The sequence below is a fragment of the Carlito syrichta genome, unplaced genomic scaffold, assembly GCF_000164805.1.
Source record: "Carlito syrichta isolate Samal-C Ts95f unplaced genomic scaffold, Tarsius_syrichta-2.0.1 Scaffold314785, whole genome shotgun sequence".
NCBI classification, from domain to species: domain Eukaryota; kingdom Metazoa; phylum Chordata; class Mammalia; order Primates; family Tarsiidae; genus Carlito; species Carlito syrichta.
This window is the reverse complement of record NW_007258881.1, coordinates 12,212-28,668: the sequence shown is the minus strand read 5'-3', so window position 1 is coordinate 28,668 and position 16,457 is coordinate 12,212. Positions and strand designations below refer to the sequence as shown.

Here is a 16,457-nt window from a genome sequence, read left to right as displayed (position 1 = left end):
CGCCTCAGCCTTCCAAGTAGCCAGAATTACAGGCGTGCGCTACCACGCCTGGCTGATTTTTTGATTTATTGTAGAGGTGAGGTCTCACCACGTTGCCCAGGCGGGTCTCGAACCCCGGGGCTCAAGCAATCCATTCACCTCAGCCTCCCAAAGGCATGGGATTACAGGCTGAGCTACCGAGCCCGGCTGAACTTCAGCAACTTTAATAATCCCTCCTCCAAATACTGTATTACTTCTAGACAGTCTATTTCTGTATTTCTTAGTACTATTGTGTGTGAAGGAGGGTTTTTGCTTAGGGTGCAGCATGTAATGACTCTGAATATACAAATTCTAAGTGAATAAGAGAGAGCCAGTTGTCTTAGGATTTGATTTTCCAGAAATTTGTATTTTATATACATCTTGTTTCTGTTGACCTCTCTGTCACCAAAAAACAGGTAACTATGATATTTTATAACACTCTTTGAAACGTCAAGACGTTGTTATTGTACTCTGGTGTGGAGTGCTTCACCTGGGATGCTGGTGCTGGCCCCCGTGGCTGAGTGGATGATGGTTTGCTGATTTTGCTTGTCCTGCTCTGGCCAGGATCACGTGGGCACTCTCGAGTCATGCCTGTCTCCCCTCCCAGGTCCCGCGGCAGCGCTGGCGGCCATGGTTCCCGTAGCCAGAAGGAGCTGCCCACAGAGCCCCCCTACACAGCATACGTCGGAAACCTCCCTTTTAACACGGTTCAGGGCGACATAGATGCGATCTTTAAGGATCTCAGCATAAGGAGTGTACGGCTAGTCAGAGACAAAGACACAGACAAATTTAAAGGTGAGTTTGGTGTCACTTTATTGTGTGTTCCTGTAAAGCTTAGGGGAGGTGGCAGGGGCAGTCAAAACAGAAATGTGTTCGTGAACCAGAAAGCTCTTATCCTGAGAGTGTTGTAAGTTATCTGCCTGGTCCAAGTAGCTGAAATTAAACATAACTCTTCAACTCACAGGTCTTCAGCACTGCTTGGGGGAAAGTGTTTTATACATAATCTGCTTTGTAGAATGTATGGCCCATGCCCAGGTCTGTTTGCCTGACCTCTGTAGCAGTCCGACCTCTGCCAGTAAAGGAGTTAATCAGGAGAGAAATGAATAGATGGCACTGAGGACTTCCAGGCACATTTCACCTGGACTGACTCACGGATTTTTCTTGGTAGCTTTCCTGTAATGCAGTTGTTCTAAAACTCAAAAAGTAACTGGTAGGTGTTAACAGTATACGCTTATAAATTTGGAGCATGTGCTTGGCAGGGGGGTTGGCTCAAATTTCAGATTTAGTGTCTACAGATCACTGTCTTTCTTTAGGGGCTTGAGCAGAGAGGAGTAAGAATGAAGGATCAGATAAGCATTGTCCTGCTTTGGAGATTTCCTGACTTAAACCATTGTGCAGTTTTTTTTGTTGTTGTTTGAGTCAGAGTCTCACTGTGTCTCCCAGACGGAGTGCAGTGGCTTGCTCATGGCCACCCCAGCGTCGACCTGCTAGGCTCAGGTGATCCTTCTGCCTCAGCCTTCCAAGTAGCCGGAACTACAGGTGTGCACTATCATACCCGGCTAACTTATTTTTGGTATATTATAGAGACAGGACCTCACCAAGTTGCCCAGGCTGGTCTCGAACCCCTGGGCTTAGGCAGTCCTTTCACCTCGGCCTCCCAAAGTGCTAGGATTACAGGCTTGAGCCACCGCACCTGGCCCCTTGTACACTTTTAAGCGCATGATGCTGGGTACCAGGATATTTGGCTTACTGAAGTAGAAGTTAATAGGACTTTAAAGTCTCTTTCTTCAAAGCATTTTAAGTATCAGATTTCAAATTTATGAACTCTAATCCCCAGTTACATGAAATAGTTATTCAGAAGTCAGAACAGCTCTGCAAATAGCCCAAGAAAGGTTTGAATATTATGGTTAAAACATAAAAGAAGAGCCAGGCACGGTGGCTCATGCCTGTGATCCCAGTATTTTGACAGGGGAAGGCAAGAGGATTGCCTGAGCCTACGGGTTCAAGACCACCAGCCTGGGCAACACGGCAAGACCTCGTCTCTACAATAAATCAAAAAATCAGCCGGGTGTGGTGGCATATACCTATGGCTGCGGCTACTTGAAAGGCTGAGATGGAAAGATCGCCTGAGTCCAGCAGGTCGATGCTGCAGGGCCTTGAGCGTGCCACTGCACTCCAGCCTGGGCAAGAGTGAGACTCTGATTCAAAAAAAAAAAAAATACAAGAAGAAAGCTTTATAAAAACACAGTTGCAGCCAGGCTCGGTGGCTCAGCCTGTAGTCCTGCAGTTTGGAAGGCTGAGTGGATTGCCTGAGCCCGCGGGTTCGAGACCTGCCTGGGCAGACGAGACCTCATCTCTACAATCAATCAAAAAAAATTAACCGGGCGTGGTAGCGCGCACCTGTAGTTCCAGCTACTTGGAAGGCTGAGGCGGAAGGATCGCCAGAGCCCAACAGGTCAAGGCTGTGGTGGCCAGGAGCAGCCACTGCACTCCAGTCTGGGTGACGGTGAGACTCCAACTCAAAAAACAAAAAACACAGTTTCTATTTCAGTGCGTATTTGATTAGCATTTTTTGACAAAATATACTTGAAGGAATACCAGTCAAGTTATACTTATTGAAAATAAAAGCCGGGCTCAGTGGCTCAGCCTATAATCCCGCGCCTTTGGGAGGCTGAGGTGAGTGGATTGCCTGAGCCCGCGGGTTCGAGACCCGCCTGGGCAGCAAGACCTCATCTCTACAATAAATCAAAAAATCAGCTGGGCGTGGTAGCGCATGCCTGTAGTTCCGGCTACGTGGAAGGCTGAGGCGGAAGGCTCGCCGGAGCCCAGCAAGTCGAGGCTGTGGTGTCCAGGAGTGGCCACTGCACTGTAGTCTGGGCGACGAAGTGAGACTCCAACTCAAAAAAAAAAGAAAAGAAAATATGCTCTTTCAGACTCTACTAGTGTACTGTCATTGAGATGAAACAGAGATGATAGTTCTGATTAGAGAAGTAGTACAGAGAGAATCTTCCCATATCATTAACCGAGAATTACTTGAGGAAATTGGGGATTTTGTTTTCTTTTCCAGGATTCTGCTATGTAGAATTCGATGAGGTGGATTCCCTTAAGGAAGCTTTGACATACGATGGTGCAGTGAGTATCCTTGGGTTTTCACTGTCATGCTAGCAGTTGCGACGTTTATCCACGCCAATACTTACACTGTTTTCTCCTTATAGCTGTTGGGTGATCGGTCACTTCGTGTGGACATTGCAGAAGGCAGAAAACAAGATAAAGGTGGCTTTGGATTCAGAAAAGGTGGACCAGATGACAGAGGTGATTGGTTCTTCTAAAACTGAACAGCATAAAAACTTGCAGTATGCCCACCAGTTATGATGCTTGAAAGTTAGTAGTGGAACAGTAGAACTCTTGCCTCGTAGGTCTGATAGGTTCTTGTGAGCTCTTAAAAACACGCGTAAATTCTTAGAAAGAATGGATGATGCTTCTGCAAGCCTGGGTTTTTTTTTTTTCTGTTGGCAGCAAAAACTCTTAGAATTATTTCATTGAACTTCCCATCACATGAGTTGTACGTCTTCCAAATGAATTTTTCCATGTTTGTGCAGCAAGGTAATGAAACAACCTCAACTTTTATCTTTTTTGTGTATCCTCAGGAATGGGTGGCTCTCGAGAATCTAGAGGTGGATGGGATTCCCGGGATGACTTCAATTCCGGTATCAGTATTTGAAGTATCACCACTTGCCTTTTTTCCAGCGGCCTTGCTGCTGGTGTACGTTTCTTGTGAGTAGCCCACCTGGCTGGGCTACTTCTTAGTTCCTTTGACAAGTAGCATTTTCCTGAAAGGTACCCAGGCATGCAAGTCAGCCTCTGCTAGAGCCTGTCGGGGGGGGGGGGTGTAGGGCTTCCAGGCCTCACGCTGTGGTCTGGTGAGACCGGTGCAGCTTGTGTGGTCGCCTTTTCAGATGCGCACGGGCCTTGAGCTTGCTCTCTGGTCTTTCAGGCTCTAGTCCAGGGACACTCCTTGGTGGCTGTGTGAGGCCAAAGAGAAGGGCTGTTACTTCTAGAAAGCATCGTATAAAGACTCTGGAAGCTTGCAGAAAGCCTCATAACCGAGGGATTCTTCCTTCGGTGGTAAGAGGTAGTCCTGGTGGCCTGTATTTTCCTTGAAGGTGAGGGGTCTCTCTTCCCTTCATGGCGGACGCAAGCCACTTTGCCATTCCCTTTTCCAGCCAGGCAGGCCAGTTGGTGTCTCAAGAGGTCAGTTTGCAGACCAGGTGTCTGCTTGGAAGAGGTCATCTCCTAAGCATTTCTTCATCTCCACTTTTTGTTTTCTTTTGTTTGTTCGTTTGGGGTGTTTTTGTTTTGTTTTTTTCTAAGTTGGAGTCTCTGTCGCCCAGGCTGGAGTGCAGTGGCACACTCACGGCCACCCCAGCATCGACCTGCTGGGCTCCAGCTATACTTTTTGTTTTCTAATTATAAAAGTAAAGTTTTTGTGTGTGTGGTAAAAGCATCAATTGTAAAGAAAGGTGGTACAGGCAAAACAAGTCTGTTTTCTTTCCCACAAGCCTGAGATGATCTCTCTGTACTCCCACACCCATTCACCGTTGCCCACCAAAACACAACTCATGTAAAGTAATTGGTAAGTATGGGAGCGACTGGTGCAAGCTGTCTTGGGAGTCTTCGGTTTTAAAAAATTCATTTCCAGCCCTGCTTTGGCTGAACAGATGACTCTATCTGTTGAATAATGTAGTTCTTAAAAGTCCTATGGCCAGTCAGAAATGAGCTTATTCATAAAAGTACAGTCTCATCCAGTAAACCTGTAATTTTATGTATAAGCTAGTCTCTGATTGAAACACGCAACAAATGTCTTCACAAAGCCATCCAGTGGCTCAGTGAGTGGCCTTTGACCTGCCAGTTTTGTATTCGCAGACGCTGTGGGAGTTACCTAAGTAGCTAACGCCTTTCCACTACTGGCTTAGCTTGGCCTTTGGTACTCAAGCAGAGACACAGTGAACATAGCCACAGCTATGTCCTTGCCTCCCACCAGTTCCAGTGTGAACTGCAGTGTTTTGGTGACACCTCAACCTGAGGTGTTCACTTGATGGCATAATGGCTAAATGCTTTATACATCACTTACAAAAATCGATGTTTTTCACTCTGAATAGAATGGTGCTATTTATTTTAATGATACATGCTCATTGTTTAAAAAAGAGAGAGCAAGAGAAAATACAAGAAAACATAAAAACATCTTGCCACCAGAAATAGCCAGTGTGTTAAATCACACTTCATAGTGAAAACCCTGAAAAGTCTTGTGAATAGCTTGCTTCCTAGAAATCTGTCGGCACACTTGATTCAAGATACCTGCTAATATCAACCCTTGCTTTTCCTTGATCATTTCCTGTTGCTTATTTCAGAAGAGATTTTGAAAAGAGACTTCCACTTATTGTACTGATTGCTTCTTCCTCAGCTGTGTGCACTTTGTCATGTACCTGGACAAAGTAGCAGTTGTGTTTATTTGCTTCACCAACGTGGGCGTGACCGGATATGTTTCATGGTAGACACTGGCAGCAAAAAATACTACCAGTAACTTAATCTCATCAAGGGAGCGTAACTTTACTTCCATACTTATATGGAAAAGTTGGTTTGGGGAAAATGTCAGGTTACATGTTTGAATACTAATTAAGCTTGTTTGATAAATTGTATAATAGCTGGTGTAAAGGTCCTAGGCAGCCGGGCTCGGTGGCTCAGCCTGTAATCCCACGCCTTGGGAGGCTAAGGTGAGTGGATTGCCTGAGCCCGCGCGTTCGAGACCAGCCTGGGCAACTTGGTGAAACCTCATCTCTACAATAAATCAAAAAATTAGCTGGGCATGGTAGCGCACGCCTGTGATTCCAGCTACTTGGAAGGCTGAGGCAGAAGGATCGCCAGAGCCCCAGCAGGTTGAGGCTGTGGTGGCCAGGAGCGACCACTGCACTCCAGTCTGGGTGACAGAGTGGGACTCTAACTCAAAAAAAAAAAAAAAATCAGCCGGACGTGGTAGTGCATGCCTATGATTCCAGCTACTCGGAAGGCTGAGGCGGAAGGATCGCCGGAGCCCAGCAGGTCGAGGCTGCGGTGGCTGGGAGCGGCCACTGCACTCCAGTCTGGGCGACAGAGTGAGACTCCAACTCAAAAAAAAAAAAGATAGTTTGATGTGTTTCCAAAAGCCCTGCCACCCTTAAAGAACAGAAATGTACCCCCATTAGAGATACTTCCATTCTTGTTATTCAGAGCAGTTGTGTCCTGTAGTCACTGGGACACTGGATCGCCAACACTGAACGGTTGCTCCTGGAGGAAATGCAGGCTCAGCTCCCTAGCACTTCCAGTCATGTTTGCACAATACCTAACCTTGTTGTAGGTATCTTTGTTTGAAGACACCCCATTTAATGTATGTGGTGCGGCTTCATTAACATTGGCCTCACAGCCACCTCTGGTACTCTACAGTGCTGCAGTTGAACCCCAGATAAGGCTTACCTAGCACTGCTTTGTCCAGTAAGGCCCGCCACAGCCGGCTTGCATTGAGGACACCGGGCAGCACTTGGCACTGCAACCGGGGATCATTTTAAATAGTAGAATCACCAACAAAAAGCACAGAAGGGCAGAAAGCCTGACATTGGATAGATAGTATAAGAGCTGAGACAGGAAGGTGGAATGTTGCCTATTTCTGCATCAGCTGGGAATGCGCACATCTGCACAATCCAGGAGTGACTGTAGAGGTGGTATCAGGACTGATTTGGGGATCACACATGACATTTTCAGCAGGTAGACAGGCTTGCAGATACAGAACTGTGAATACTGACGATGAGCTGCATGTAGAAGTCTGCCTGCGCTCCGAGGCTTCATCTGCAAGATGAGCACCCTAGCAACTCCGAGCCACAGCACCCTCTTTGGAGAGTATGCCCTTTGGGACATGGAGCAAAGGGGACTTTGCAAGAAAAGCGGAGCTGACTGGTTTAATTCTACTTTGATTTGCTGTTTCTGCTAAATCTCAACTCCACTAGGGTGTACTGTTACGGTTAGGTGGTTTAATTTTCCCCACATACACATGAAAGACTTGCACTTAAATTCAAGACTGACAACTCCCAAGTTCTCAAGGTCCATTGAAAAGATGTGTCTCCTGCACACTGAGGAGAATTCCAGCATTCTAAATGAGATGCAACTTGCTTATGCCGGGAGCCAAGTGCTTGGGTGTGCAGAGCAGGGAAAGAGCCCTCGCCTCAGGAGGTGCAGGTTGGGTGTGAGGCGCTTGTCTCTCGGGCCTCCCCTCTGCAGGGAGTGCCTTCCTGGGATAACTGCTTTGTTTGCCACACAGGTGCTTTGCTTTTAGAGTGGTGCACTCCTGAAACCAGCAGGAAAAGGAAAATGGGGAGTGTCACCCAGAGGTGACTTTGTATTTTTTATTTTCTAAGCTGTCAATGTGTTCTGAGCTGTAAATACTTCTAAGTTTGGGGTGTATCTTTTAAAATAACTATGTTGATTTATGCTAGAAAATGGATTTAATCCTGTGCTGAGGACTTTTGTTTTAAGTCATATTAGAATGTAGCTCATGGTATTTTTTCCACTTGTCTTGCAAGCTGAGAATTTAAACAGCTCATTATTTCTCTCCTAAAATCCTGGTTCTCTTATTTGAAAAGTCTTAGCATTGCAGTTACTCAGCAGATTCTCCTTTGGGCCCATTTCCAATGGACTTGATGTGGAAAAACCCCAGATACTGGACAGACGAAGAGTTTTAAATTGCACTCATAAGCGATGCACAGAGCACTGTCTAACCGCTTTCAGATGAGAGTTGGAGAAGTGACTCGCTGTCCTCTTCCTTCAGGGTTCCGGGACGACTTCCTAGGAGGCAGGGGGGGCAGTCGCCCCGGGGACCGGCGAACGGGCCCCCCAATGGGCAGTCGCTTCAGAGACGGCCCTCCCCTCCGCGGGTCCAACATGGACTTCAGAGAACCGACAGAAGGTAGGGTCACGTGCAAATGGCAGGTCGGTGACACCCCTCACAAATGATGCCTCCTTACTCCGTACACACTCACTGCCGTAGGCCGCCCCCTTTCTCTCAGTTTGTCTGTTGAGCTTTATTTGAGTATCTGCTGATGAAATAACAGTTCTGTAAGCTCATTTTAGAAAATGGGCTGGGTTGTTGAGGTAACATCAGTTTGGTCATTTTGCCAGAATGTGGAATGGAACCCGTTCTCTTACACACGGGGGACCCAAAAAAACCTGTTATTTATTTATAAAAATTGGTGTATTTTTGCATGTTTAAATTTCAGTCACCTGCCAAGTACTCTCTGTTTGATGCAGTCTACCTATCGAGACGCTTTTTCTACTGTTGACAACAGTTTTGGAACTCATCAATTCTAGTGCTTCTGCCATTTTTTGTTTCACCTCTTCCACATCAGCAAAACATCTCCCTTTGAGGGCGTTTTTCATCTAGGGAAACAAAGAAAGTCACTGGGGCAAGATTTGATGAACAGGAAGGTGGGCCTCAGAGGTTGTGCTGTTTTTTGGGTCAAAAACTGCTAAATACTCAGTTCTATGTGGGCAGGTGCGCTTGTAAATGACCCATCACGAAATGGGCAAACACGTTGAAAGATTCTCACAAAACTTCACGGAAGCTGAATGCAGCCTCTCACAACAATGCTGGGTAGTGCCCTGATGCCGATGGGTTTCTAGAACGCTCACCTAACTGGGGAACCCTGTATTACAGGGGGCCCGCCCTCCGAGAGATAATTTCAGGTTTTTGAGAATCCCCTGGTAAACCATGTTTTCTCTCCTGCAGAGGAAAGAGCACAGAGACCACGACTCCAGCTTAAACCTCGAACAGTTGCAACACCCCTCAATCAAGTAGCCAATCCCAACTCTGCCATCTTCGGGGGAGCCAGGCCCAGAGAGGAAGTTGTCCAGAAGGAGCAGGAATGAGCCCGCGCCTGGGAGGATTGGGGCGCAGGAGCCCAGGCAGCCCGGGCAGCCGTCCCGCGGCTCCGTCCCGCGGCTCCATCCCGGGCCTGACATTGTCCTCCTCTCTTCCAGCGGAAACACAGAGCTTGTGAATGCATGTCAGCTGTTAACAAGTGGTTTTTAGTACATTCTTGGCTTTGCTGTATCTATCTGGTGCCTGTTTGTGCTTTTTTTTTTCTGCCACTGCTTCCCGCCTTCCTGTCCTTTTCCTCTTCTCCTCGTCTTCTGGCAGCACACAGGCTCCGCGGAGGGACGAGGCGGCCACCGTGGGGAGGTGTGTGGCCGAGTGCTGCCTCGCTGGTCTCCTTTGCTTTCTCTTTTCCTTTAGACTCGCTGGCCAGACTCCAGGCTCTCCCTTTGGTTTCTCAGTGCTTCTCTTCTGACCTGCATGTTGAGTTCTGTATTGCTGTGGCTTCCATGAAAGCAAGCAGAAGTCACTGACACATTGAATCCCATCTTGCTTTTGTTCAGCGCTGATCAGCCTGTAGAACTGGAGGCACCTTGTTTTCCCAACAGGGATAAAAGCGTCTCGGTCCTTGCAGATTCGCTCCCGTGCCTGCTGCTCGGCCGTCCGTCGCCTCTCCCGGACGGACGGCCGTGCAGAGTGGCTCCCGCTCTGGCAGCGCGGCCCGGAGGAGGACGAGGAAGGGCTGGGGTGCTGGTGCAGTCCCTGGGAGAAAGGGGCGGCTCGCGTGTGGGCACGTGCTTTTTTTTACTGCTTCTCCGCGATGGTGTCCAGACTCCGTCGCTCCTTTCACTGCGTGTGGGAGGTGGCTCTCTGGCTGGCTACAGCAAACTGCCCGCTGGGGCCTTTTCCGCTGGCCTCGGCGCTCTGGGGGCCGAGGGGTGGGCTGGCAGGCGCTGGGCTGACTGTGGTGCCCTCGGGGCTTTTCCCCAAACCCCTGCTGTCGTGTGTTTTGTGTTTATCTGTTCCCTCGTGATGACATCATGAGCTGCTGTGCCTCCCAGCACCCCTGAGATTCACAGTGAAAATGGGCCTAGAATCAGGTACTTGACTCACTTAATGAGTTGGAAATGTTACTCTGCAGAGCTGTTGAGAGCCCTGAAGGCATTGCAGGTGACTACAGGTGTCTGGGGGTGCTGCCTCACCGGGGCCGCAGTTCATGCCAGGTACATTGTCTGGCAGGTGCCAGGGAGTAGGGCTTAGGCTGTAGACCTCGAGGCCCTGTGTGAGCAGGTGGCAGGCGCTGGAGCCCAGCCTGGCCTGTGGAGCAGCGTGGCGGCAGCCGGCAGCGAGAGCCCTCGGGAAGGGAGGCTTCGGACGACGGCAGGGCCCGGGGTGGCCTGGCTCGCGCAGCCTGCTTGGTAGTCGGTCGCTAGCCGCCGTCCTCAGCTTCTCCCCGCGTCTTGGCCACAAGGTCTCAGCAGCCTGCAGAACTCTCGCTCCTCTCCTTCCTGCCACCTGTCAGCTTCTCTGCTTCGGAGATAAGAACCATTTGTGTAACACCAATACTTAACTTACGAGAGACATGCATCATGTGGTTGTAATCAAACCGATGCTTTCAGATGACCTACTTACATCTTCAATGTGGATAAGATAAAGAACAAAACAAATTCATCCAAACTTCTGGGCAATCCAGTTGACTTTTAAATGTAAGAATGGAATTCCAAACACTTAACACATTCAGCTATATGACAGAAAGTAAATCTATGGATATGGTATTTTGTGAATGATCTTTTAAATAAAAGAAAACCTTACGTAATATTTAATGCTTGTCTTTATTTTTGAGGTTTTTTTTAGCTGCTCATTAGATGAACAGTATAAAACTTGGGAAGCACTGTCTACATTGGTGCACTGTAGTTTATGTATTTTATTTATTTATTTATTTATTTATTTATTTTTTTGAGTTGGAGTCTCACTTGGTCGCCCAGACTGGAGTGCAATGGCCGCTCCCGGCCACCGCAGCCTTGACCTGCTGGGCTCTGGTGATCCTTCCTCCTCGGCCTTCCAAGTAGCCGGAATTACAGGCGCACGCTACCACGCCCGGCTGATTTTTTGATTTATTGCAGAGATGAGGTCTCGCTGCCCAGGTGGGTCTCGAACTCGCGGGCTCAGGCAATCAACTCACCTCAGCCTCCCAAAGGCGCAGGATTACAGGCTGAGCCACCGAGCCCTGCTGAGCACTGTATTTTTAAATAACAGCTTCAGTGAAGTCATTTTAAAAGCTAGTTATGATTACAAATAGGATGCCAAGTCTTTTCTCCTTTTTCCCCCCCTCACTTCCTAAAAGTGTTTCCTAACCAGACAGAAACTGCAAGTCTAGCAGTTTGGGGGTGAGTAGAGGAACAGTCGTTTTCCCCAAGGAAATCGATTTCATTTGCACAATGTGTGGCTGCCTTTACCAACTGCTTGTAAAGGAAATCACAGGTGCCCCCCCCCCCCCCCCCGTGCCCACGATGGGAACTGCTTTGTGGCGAGCGGGTCTTCTTCCGGGGCTCTGCCGTGTGGTTTGCCGCTGGTCATTTCTCTGATCGCTTCTGCAGGCGGAGACGAGCCACGCGGGCGAGGGACAGGGCTGGGAGGTGTGTGCAGGCAAGGCCTGGGCGCCTTTGGGAGGGTGAGGGGGGCGGGCCTCAGGTGGGACTTCACGGCGGACGCCGAAGCGGGAAGATCCCGAAGACCGAAGACCTCTCCGTGCCCTGCGGAGGAGCTGGGCCTTGGTGCCGTGGAGACCCCTGGGGTGGTGGCCAGACTTGAAATCGGCTCTGTGATCCTCTTCTCCAAGGGTCCTGGGGCTCCAGCTGAGCGACCTGTGGGACGTTCCCATGTTTGAAGGGGCCGGCTGGGTCCCCCCATCACCCGCGAGGTTTTTGAACATTGACGTGGGCTTGTGCGGCTGTCTCCCGCCTCCCCTGAATGTCACTAGGGCTTTCAACAAACACTTGGTTCCTCGGCAGGCCGACACGCACAAAACCTTTCCGTATCTGCAGCAAGGTGAGTCCACAAATAAGCATCCGAATGATTAGAGTCATTTTTGTGAAAGTTGTTAACCTGCGGTGCCGGGGTCCCAGCGGTGGCTTGGCAGGTAGTTGTTCCCTGGCTCCTCTGCTATTGAACCTTCTTCAAGAGAGCCAAAGTTTAATAACATGCCAGATGAAGCCCTTTTAATAAAGGATTCTGATCTCCAAAGAATGTTCTTGCCTCACGGCTCATTTTTTTTTTTTGAGTTGGAGTCTCACTCTCGCCCAGACTGAGTGCAGTGGCCGCTCCCGGCCACCGCAGCCTCGACCCGCTGGGCTCCGGCGATCCTTCCGCCTCAGCCTTCCGAGTGGCCGGAATTAGAGGCATGCGCTACCATGCCTGGCTGATTTTTGATTTATTGTAGAGATGAGGTCTCGCTGCCCAGGCGGGTCTCGAACCCGCGGGCTCAGGCCATCCACTCACCTCGGCCTCCCAAAGGCGCGGGATGACAGGCTGAGCCACCGAGCCCGGCTCTCACGGCTCATTTTGTCCGGGACCAGACTTTCTGCAGGGCCCGGTACTTGGTGACTCTTCTGACTGTGATCCTGTGGCACCAGCTCCAGTTTCTACGGGGGGAAACGTTTCCACAGCCGGCTGGATTTCCCGTCAATCGCTGTCTTGCTTCTTCATGGAGGCTGGAGGTGTCCATTGGGTGAGGCAGGAGGGTGTCGGCTTGTTATCTAGCGCACACCTTGAATTTGTGATTTCCAGGGGAAGCCTGGGATTGTTTCAAACAAGAAAAGTTCATTCGTGAACCCACAACTGGGGCTTGCCCGGCCACGGGAAAGATGGTAGAACAGCCTCGCCTAGGAAGGTTGCAGACGCTGGGCTCCCTCCGAAGCGGGGCTGGCTCTGGCCTCGTCCGGCGTTATTTCTTGGGTGAGGAGCTTTGCGCCGTCTTTGCATTTTCTTGGCCGATCTTTAGCACTGCTGGGCTGTCTGGAGTTCCTCGCCTGTGAGGCTGACAGACTCACACGTCTAGAGTCTTCCTCTGCGTTTCCTTGTCGTGGAAGGGAACCTAAATGACGGAGACTACGTTTGTTACCACTCTCTCCTTGTCTCCCCGTCTGTAGCCGACCCCTCCGTCTAAAGTATTGAGCACACCAGGAGGAGCTCACGACTTCCCGGCCGCCGGCCCTCCAGCTCCATCGGGGGCCTGGACAGAGCTAGCCCCTGTGCCTGTGCTTCCCGTCCTTGTGGGAAGGGGCCTGGCTTGTCCCGAACAGACAGGGAGGGAGGGAGACGCACCCTTCGGGCAGCCCCGATACTCCATAAGCAGCTCCAAAGCTCCTCGGAGTTTGCAGACGGCTTTCACATGCCTTGGAGTTAGGAATACGCTCCCTCATTAAAAAGCACACTTACCGCCGGGCTCGGTGGCTCAGCCTGTCATCCCGCGCCTTGGGAGGCTGAGGTGAGTGGATGGCCTGAGCCCACGGGTTCGAGACCTGCCTGGGCAGCGAGACCTCATCTCTCCAATAAATCAAAAAAAAAATCAGCCGGGCGTGGTAGTGCACGCCTGTAATTCCAGCTACTCGGAAGGCGGAGGTGGAAGGATCGCCGGAGCCCGGCAGGTCGAGGCTGCGGTGGCCGGGAGTGGCCACTGCACTCCGGTCTGGGCGACAGAGTGAGACTCCAACTCAAAAAAACCAAAACACAAAAAACACACTTACCAAAGGCAAGCAATGGAAAGGCGAGTTACAAGCTGAAGAACAATGAGGGATCTATGCAGGGTTCCTGCCCATGGATAAGAGGAAAACAATTCAGAAAACCAAGGAAAGTATCAGCAGGTTTTCCACAGAGGATGAAATAGGGTCCCAAAGAACGTCCAGCCTTATTCGGGACCAGGAAATTAAACGAAGACTTCACAAACGAGATGCCTTTGAACACCGTGGAGGTCGCAAGACCAGGAAGCCGGGCCTGGGAGCCTGTGCGTCTCACGTGACAGGTGAGAGTGGAAATGGTGCCGCGTGGGAACGGCAGCCCCTGCAGCTGTGGGCCCAAGAGAAATCACTTTCACAGCGGCAGAACATGAAACCAATCGTGTCCGTCCGGTAGAAATGACCTTCAGCGATCAGAACAGCATACGTCAACCTGGAGGCTAAGGTGGGAGGATCGCCTGAGCCCGGGTGGTCGCGGCTGCGGTGAGCCGTGGGCGAGCCACTGCACTCCAGCCTGGGCGACGGAGTGAGATCCTGACTCAAAAAATAATAAAGCTCCCACGGTCGCATGCGGCACCCTGGATGGATCATGGCGGTGAAAGAGGTGGGAGGTGAGTCCCAAGTGCTTGCAGACAACTGGTGCTTTTTCATGTGTAACATTGCCCACTTCCTAAATACATGACCCTCCAAAAAAAGTCAGTTTTCTAGATGCAGGGAGGCAGGAGGATGGGGGAAGATTCTGGATCCAGTTGGGTAGCGGGTTCATGGGGTAACGTTTTTCTCAGGAAAGTCAAGAGCTTTCTTCAGCTGCAAGGAGCAGCTGGGTGGAAGGGTCTCAGCGCTGGGATTATGGAGCGTCCTCAGAGCCGCTACGTAGCTGTCTAGGTGTCTCGCTTCTGTAATAAATGTGCATACAACAGTCACTCAGCTGTGAGCCAAAAAACCCTGACTGGGCTGACAACAACGTTTTTGGAGATAATGGCAATAGTTGGCCGGACTCGGTGGCTCTGCCTGTCATCCCAGCACTTGGGGAGGCTGAGGGGAGTGGATTGCCTGAGCCTGCGGGTCCGAGGCCAGCCCAGGCAACTTGGCAGGACCTTGTCTCTGCAGTAAGTACGTTTTTAAAAATCATCTGGTGCTCGCTTCGGCAGCACATATACTAAAATTGGAACGATACAGAGAAGATTAGCATGGCCCCTGCGCAAGGATGACACGCAAATTCGTGAAGCGTTCCGTATTTTTGTACCCCACAAAACCATAATAAAAAATACTGATTAATTATTAAAAAAAAAAAAATCATCTGGGTGTGGTAGCATACGCCTGTAGTTCCGGCTACTTGGAAGGCTGAGGCAGAAGGATCACCAGAGCCCAGCAGGCTGACGCTGGGGTGGCCGTGAGTGTGCCACGGCACTCTAGCCTGGGTGACGGGAGTGAGACTCCCACTCAGAAATAATGGCGATAGTCACACAACATTGAATGCAATTCATGCTACTGGCTGCATACTTTAAAATAATTAAAATGGCCGGGCTCAGTGGCTCATGACTATTAATCCCAGCACTTTGGGAGGCCGAGGTGAGAGGAATGCCTGAGCCCATGGGTTTGAGACCAGCCTGGGCAACTTGGTGAGGCCTCATCTCTACAATCAATAAAAAAATTAGCCGGCTGTGGTGGTGCATGCCTGTAGTTCCAGCTACTTGGAAGACAGGCGGAAGGATCACCGGAGCCCAGCAGGTTGACGCTGGGGTGGCCGTGAGTGTGCCACTGTACTCCAGCCTGGGCAGACAGAGTGAGACTCCAACTCAAAAAATAAAATAATTAAAAATGGGCAGTGGCTCATACCTGTAATTTCAATATTCTGGGAAGCCAAGGCAGGAGGATTGCTTGAGGCCAGCAGTTTGAGATCAGCCAGGGCAACACAGCAAGACCCCATCTCTATAAGAACTTTAAAAATTAGCATTTTATGTTATGCTGCACATATTTGACCAGTTTGTGCCAAATAACATAAAATGCCAAAAACCGTTGAGTTGCTAAAAAAAGTTTATGAGACTATATGTCCCTGAATATGAACTGTCTACTTTTTTTGGTTTTTATTTGTTTTGAGTTGGAGTCTCCCTCTGTGGGCCAGGCTGGAGTGCAGTGGCACGCTCATGGCCACCCCAGAAGCACACACCCCCTTTCCCTGTGGTATGCACGCCCCGGGGTCCGGGGACCTGCAGCCCAGAGACCCATGTGGCCGCCCCGTGGGTCCCCCCAGTTAATCCCCCATTGCCAACAAACAAACCCTTCTTTGGTTTCCAGGCTCCTCTGGCCTTTGGGGGCCGTCCTGCACACGGCCCTCCCAGGGAACCTCACTCAGCACCCACGTGCGCTCAGGCCCCGAAGGAAGCAGGGAGCCTACGGCCAGGCGCACAGTCCAGGGACAGGGAGAAACTGAGGCAGGCATGGGGTGAGGAGGGGCCAGGCAAGGGTCCCAGGAGGTGGTCTGGCTTTGAGGTCTGGGTGCAAATCCACCTTACGCCTCCACAAGCCTCTCCTCACCCGTTGCTGTGGGAGGGAAGCGTGGTACTGAGTCCAACACGCTTGGCCCGGCCGACGGGACGAGGACGGTGGCGGCGACTCGCACAGGCACAGACCTGGGAGCCCACGGCCTTGGCTTCCGTCCCCGTCCCACCCCAGACAGGTGGGGCGAGCTCCCAACGTGGACGCCCCCGGTCTCCCCACCTGCCCTTGGAGCACGTGCTACCCTCCTCGTCCACCGGGTGGTGGCGGCGGCGGCGGCCCGGCCTCCCGTCTGGCAAGTCGCCTGGCCT

At 50.6% G+C, this 16,457-nt stretch overlaps 1 protein-coding gene across 1 annotated transcript; it reads left to right on the top strand.

The window, feature by feature from the left end:
- Nucleotides 1-605: 605 nt before the first annotated feature.
- Nucleotides 606-10,737, top strand: EIF4H (eukaryotic translation initiation factor 4H). The gene is made up of 6 exons (XM_008071898.1): nucleotides 606-813; nucleotides 3,086-3,150; nucleotides 3,234-3,330; nucleotides 3,666-3,725; nucleotides 7,871-8,008; nucleotides 8,828-10,737. The coding sequence occupies exons 1-6, from the start codon at nucleotides 606-608 to the stop codon at nucleotides 8,965-8,967; spliced, it is 708 nt and encodes a 235-aa protein (XP_008070089.1). The 3' UTR covers nucleotides 8,968-10,737.
- Nucleotides 10,738-16,457: the final 5,720 nt, after the last annotated feature.

Coding starts and splice junctions, on each gene's coding strand:
- EIF4H (XM_008071898.1), top strand. CDS start 606: ATGCCTGTCTCCCCTCCCAGGTCCCGCGGCAGCGCTGGCGGCCATGGT. Junction 3,151..3,233: donor CTTTGACATACGATGGTGCA/GTGAGTATCCTT, acceptor TTCTCCTTATAG/CTGTTGGGTGATCGGTCACT. Junction 8,009..8,827: donor CTTCAGAGAACCGACAGAAG/GTAGGGTCACGT, acceptor TCTCTCCTGCAG/AGGAAAGAGCACAGAGACCA.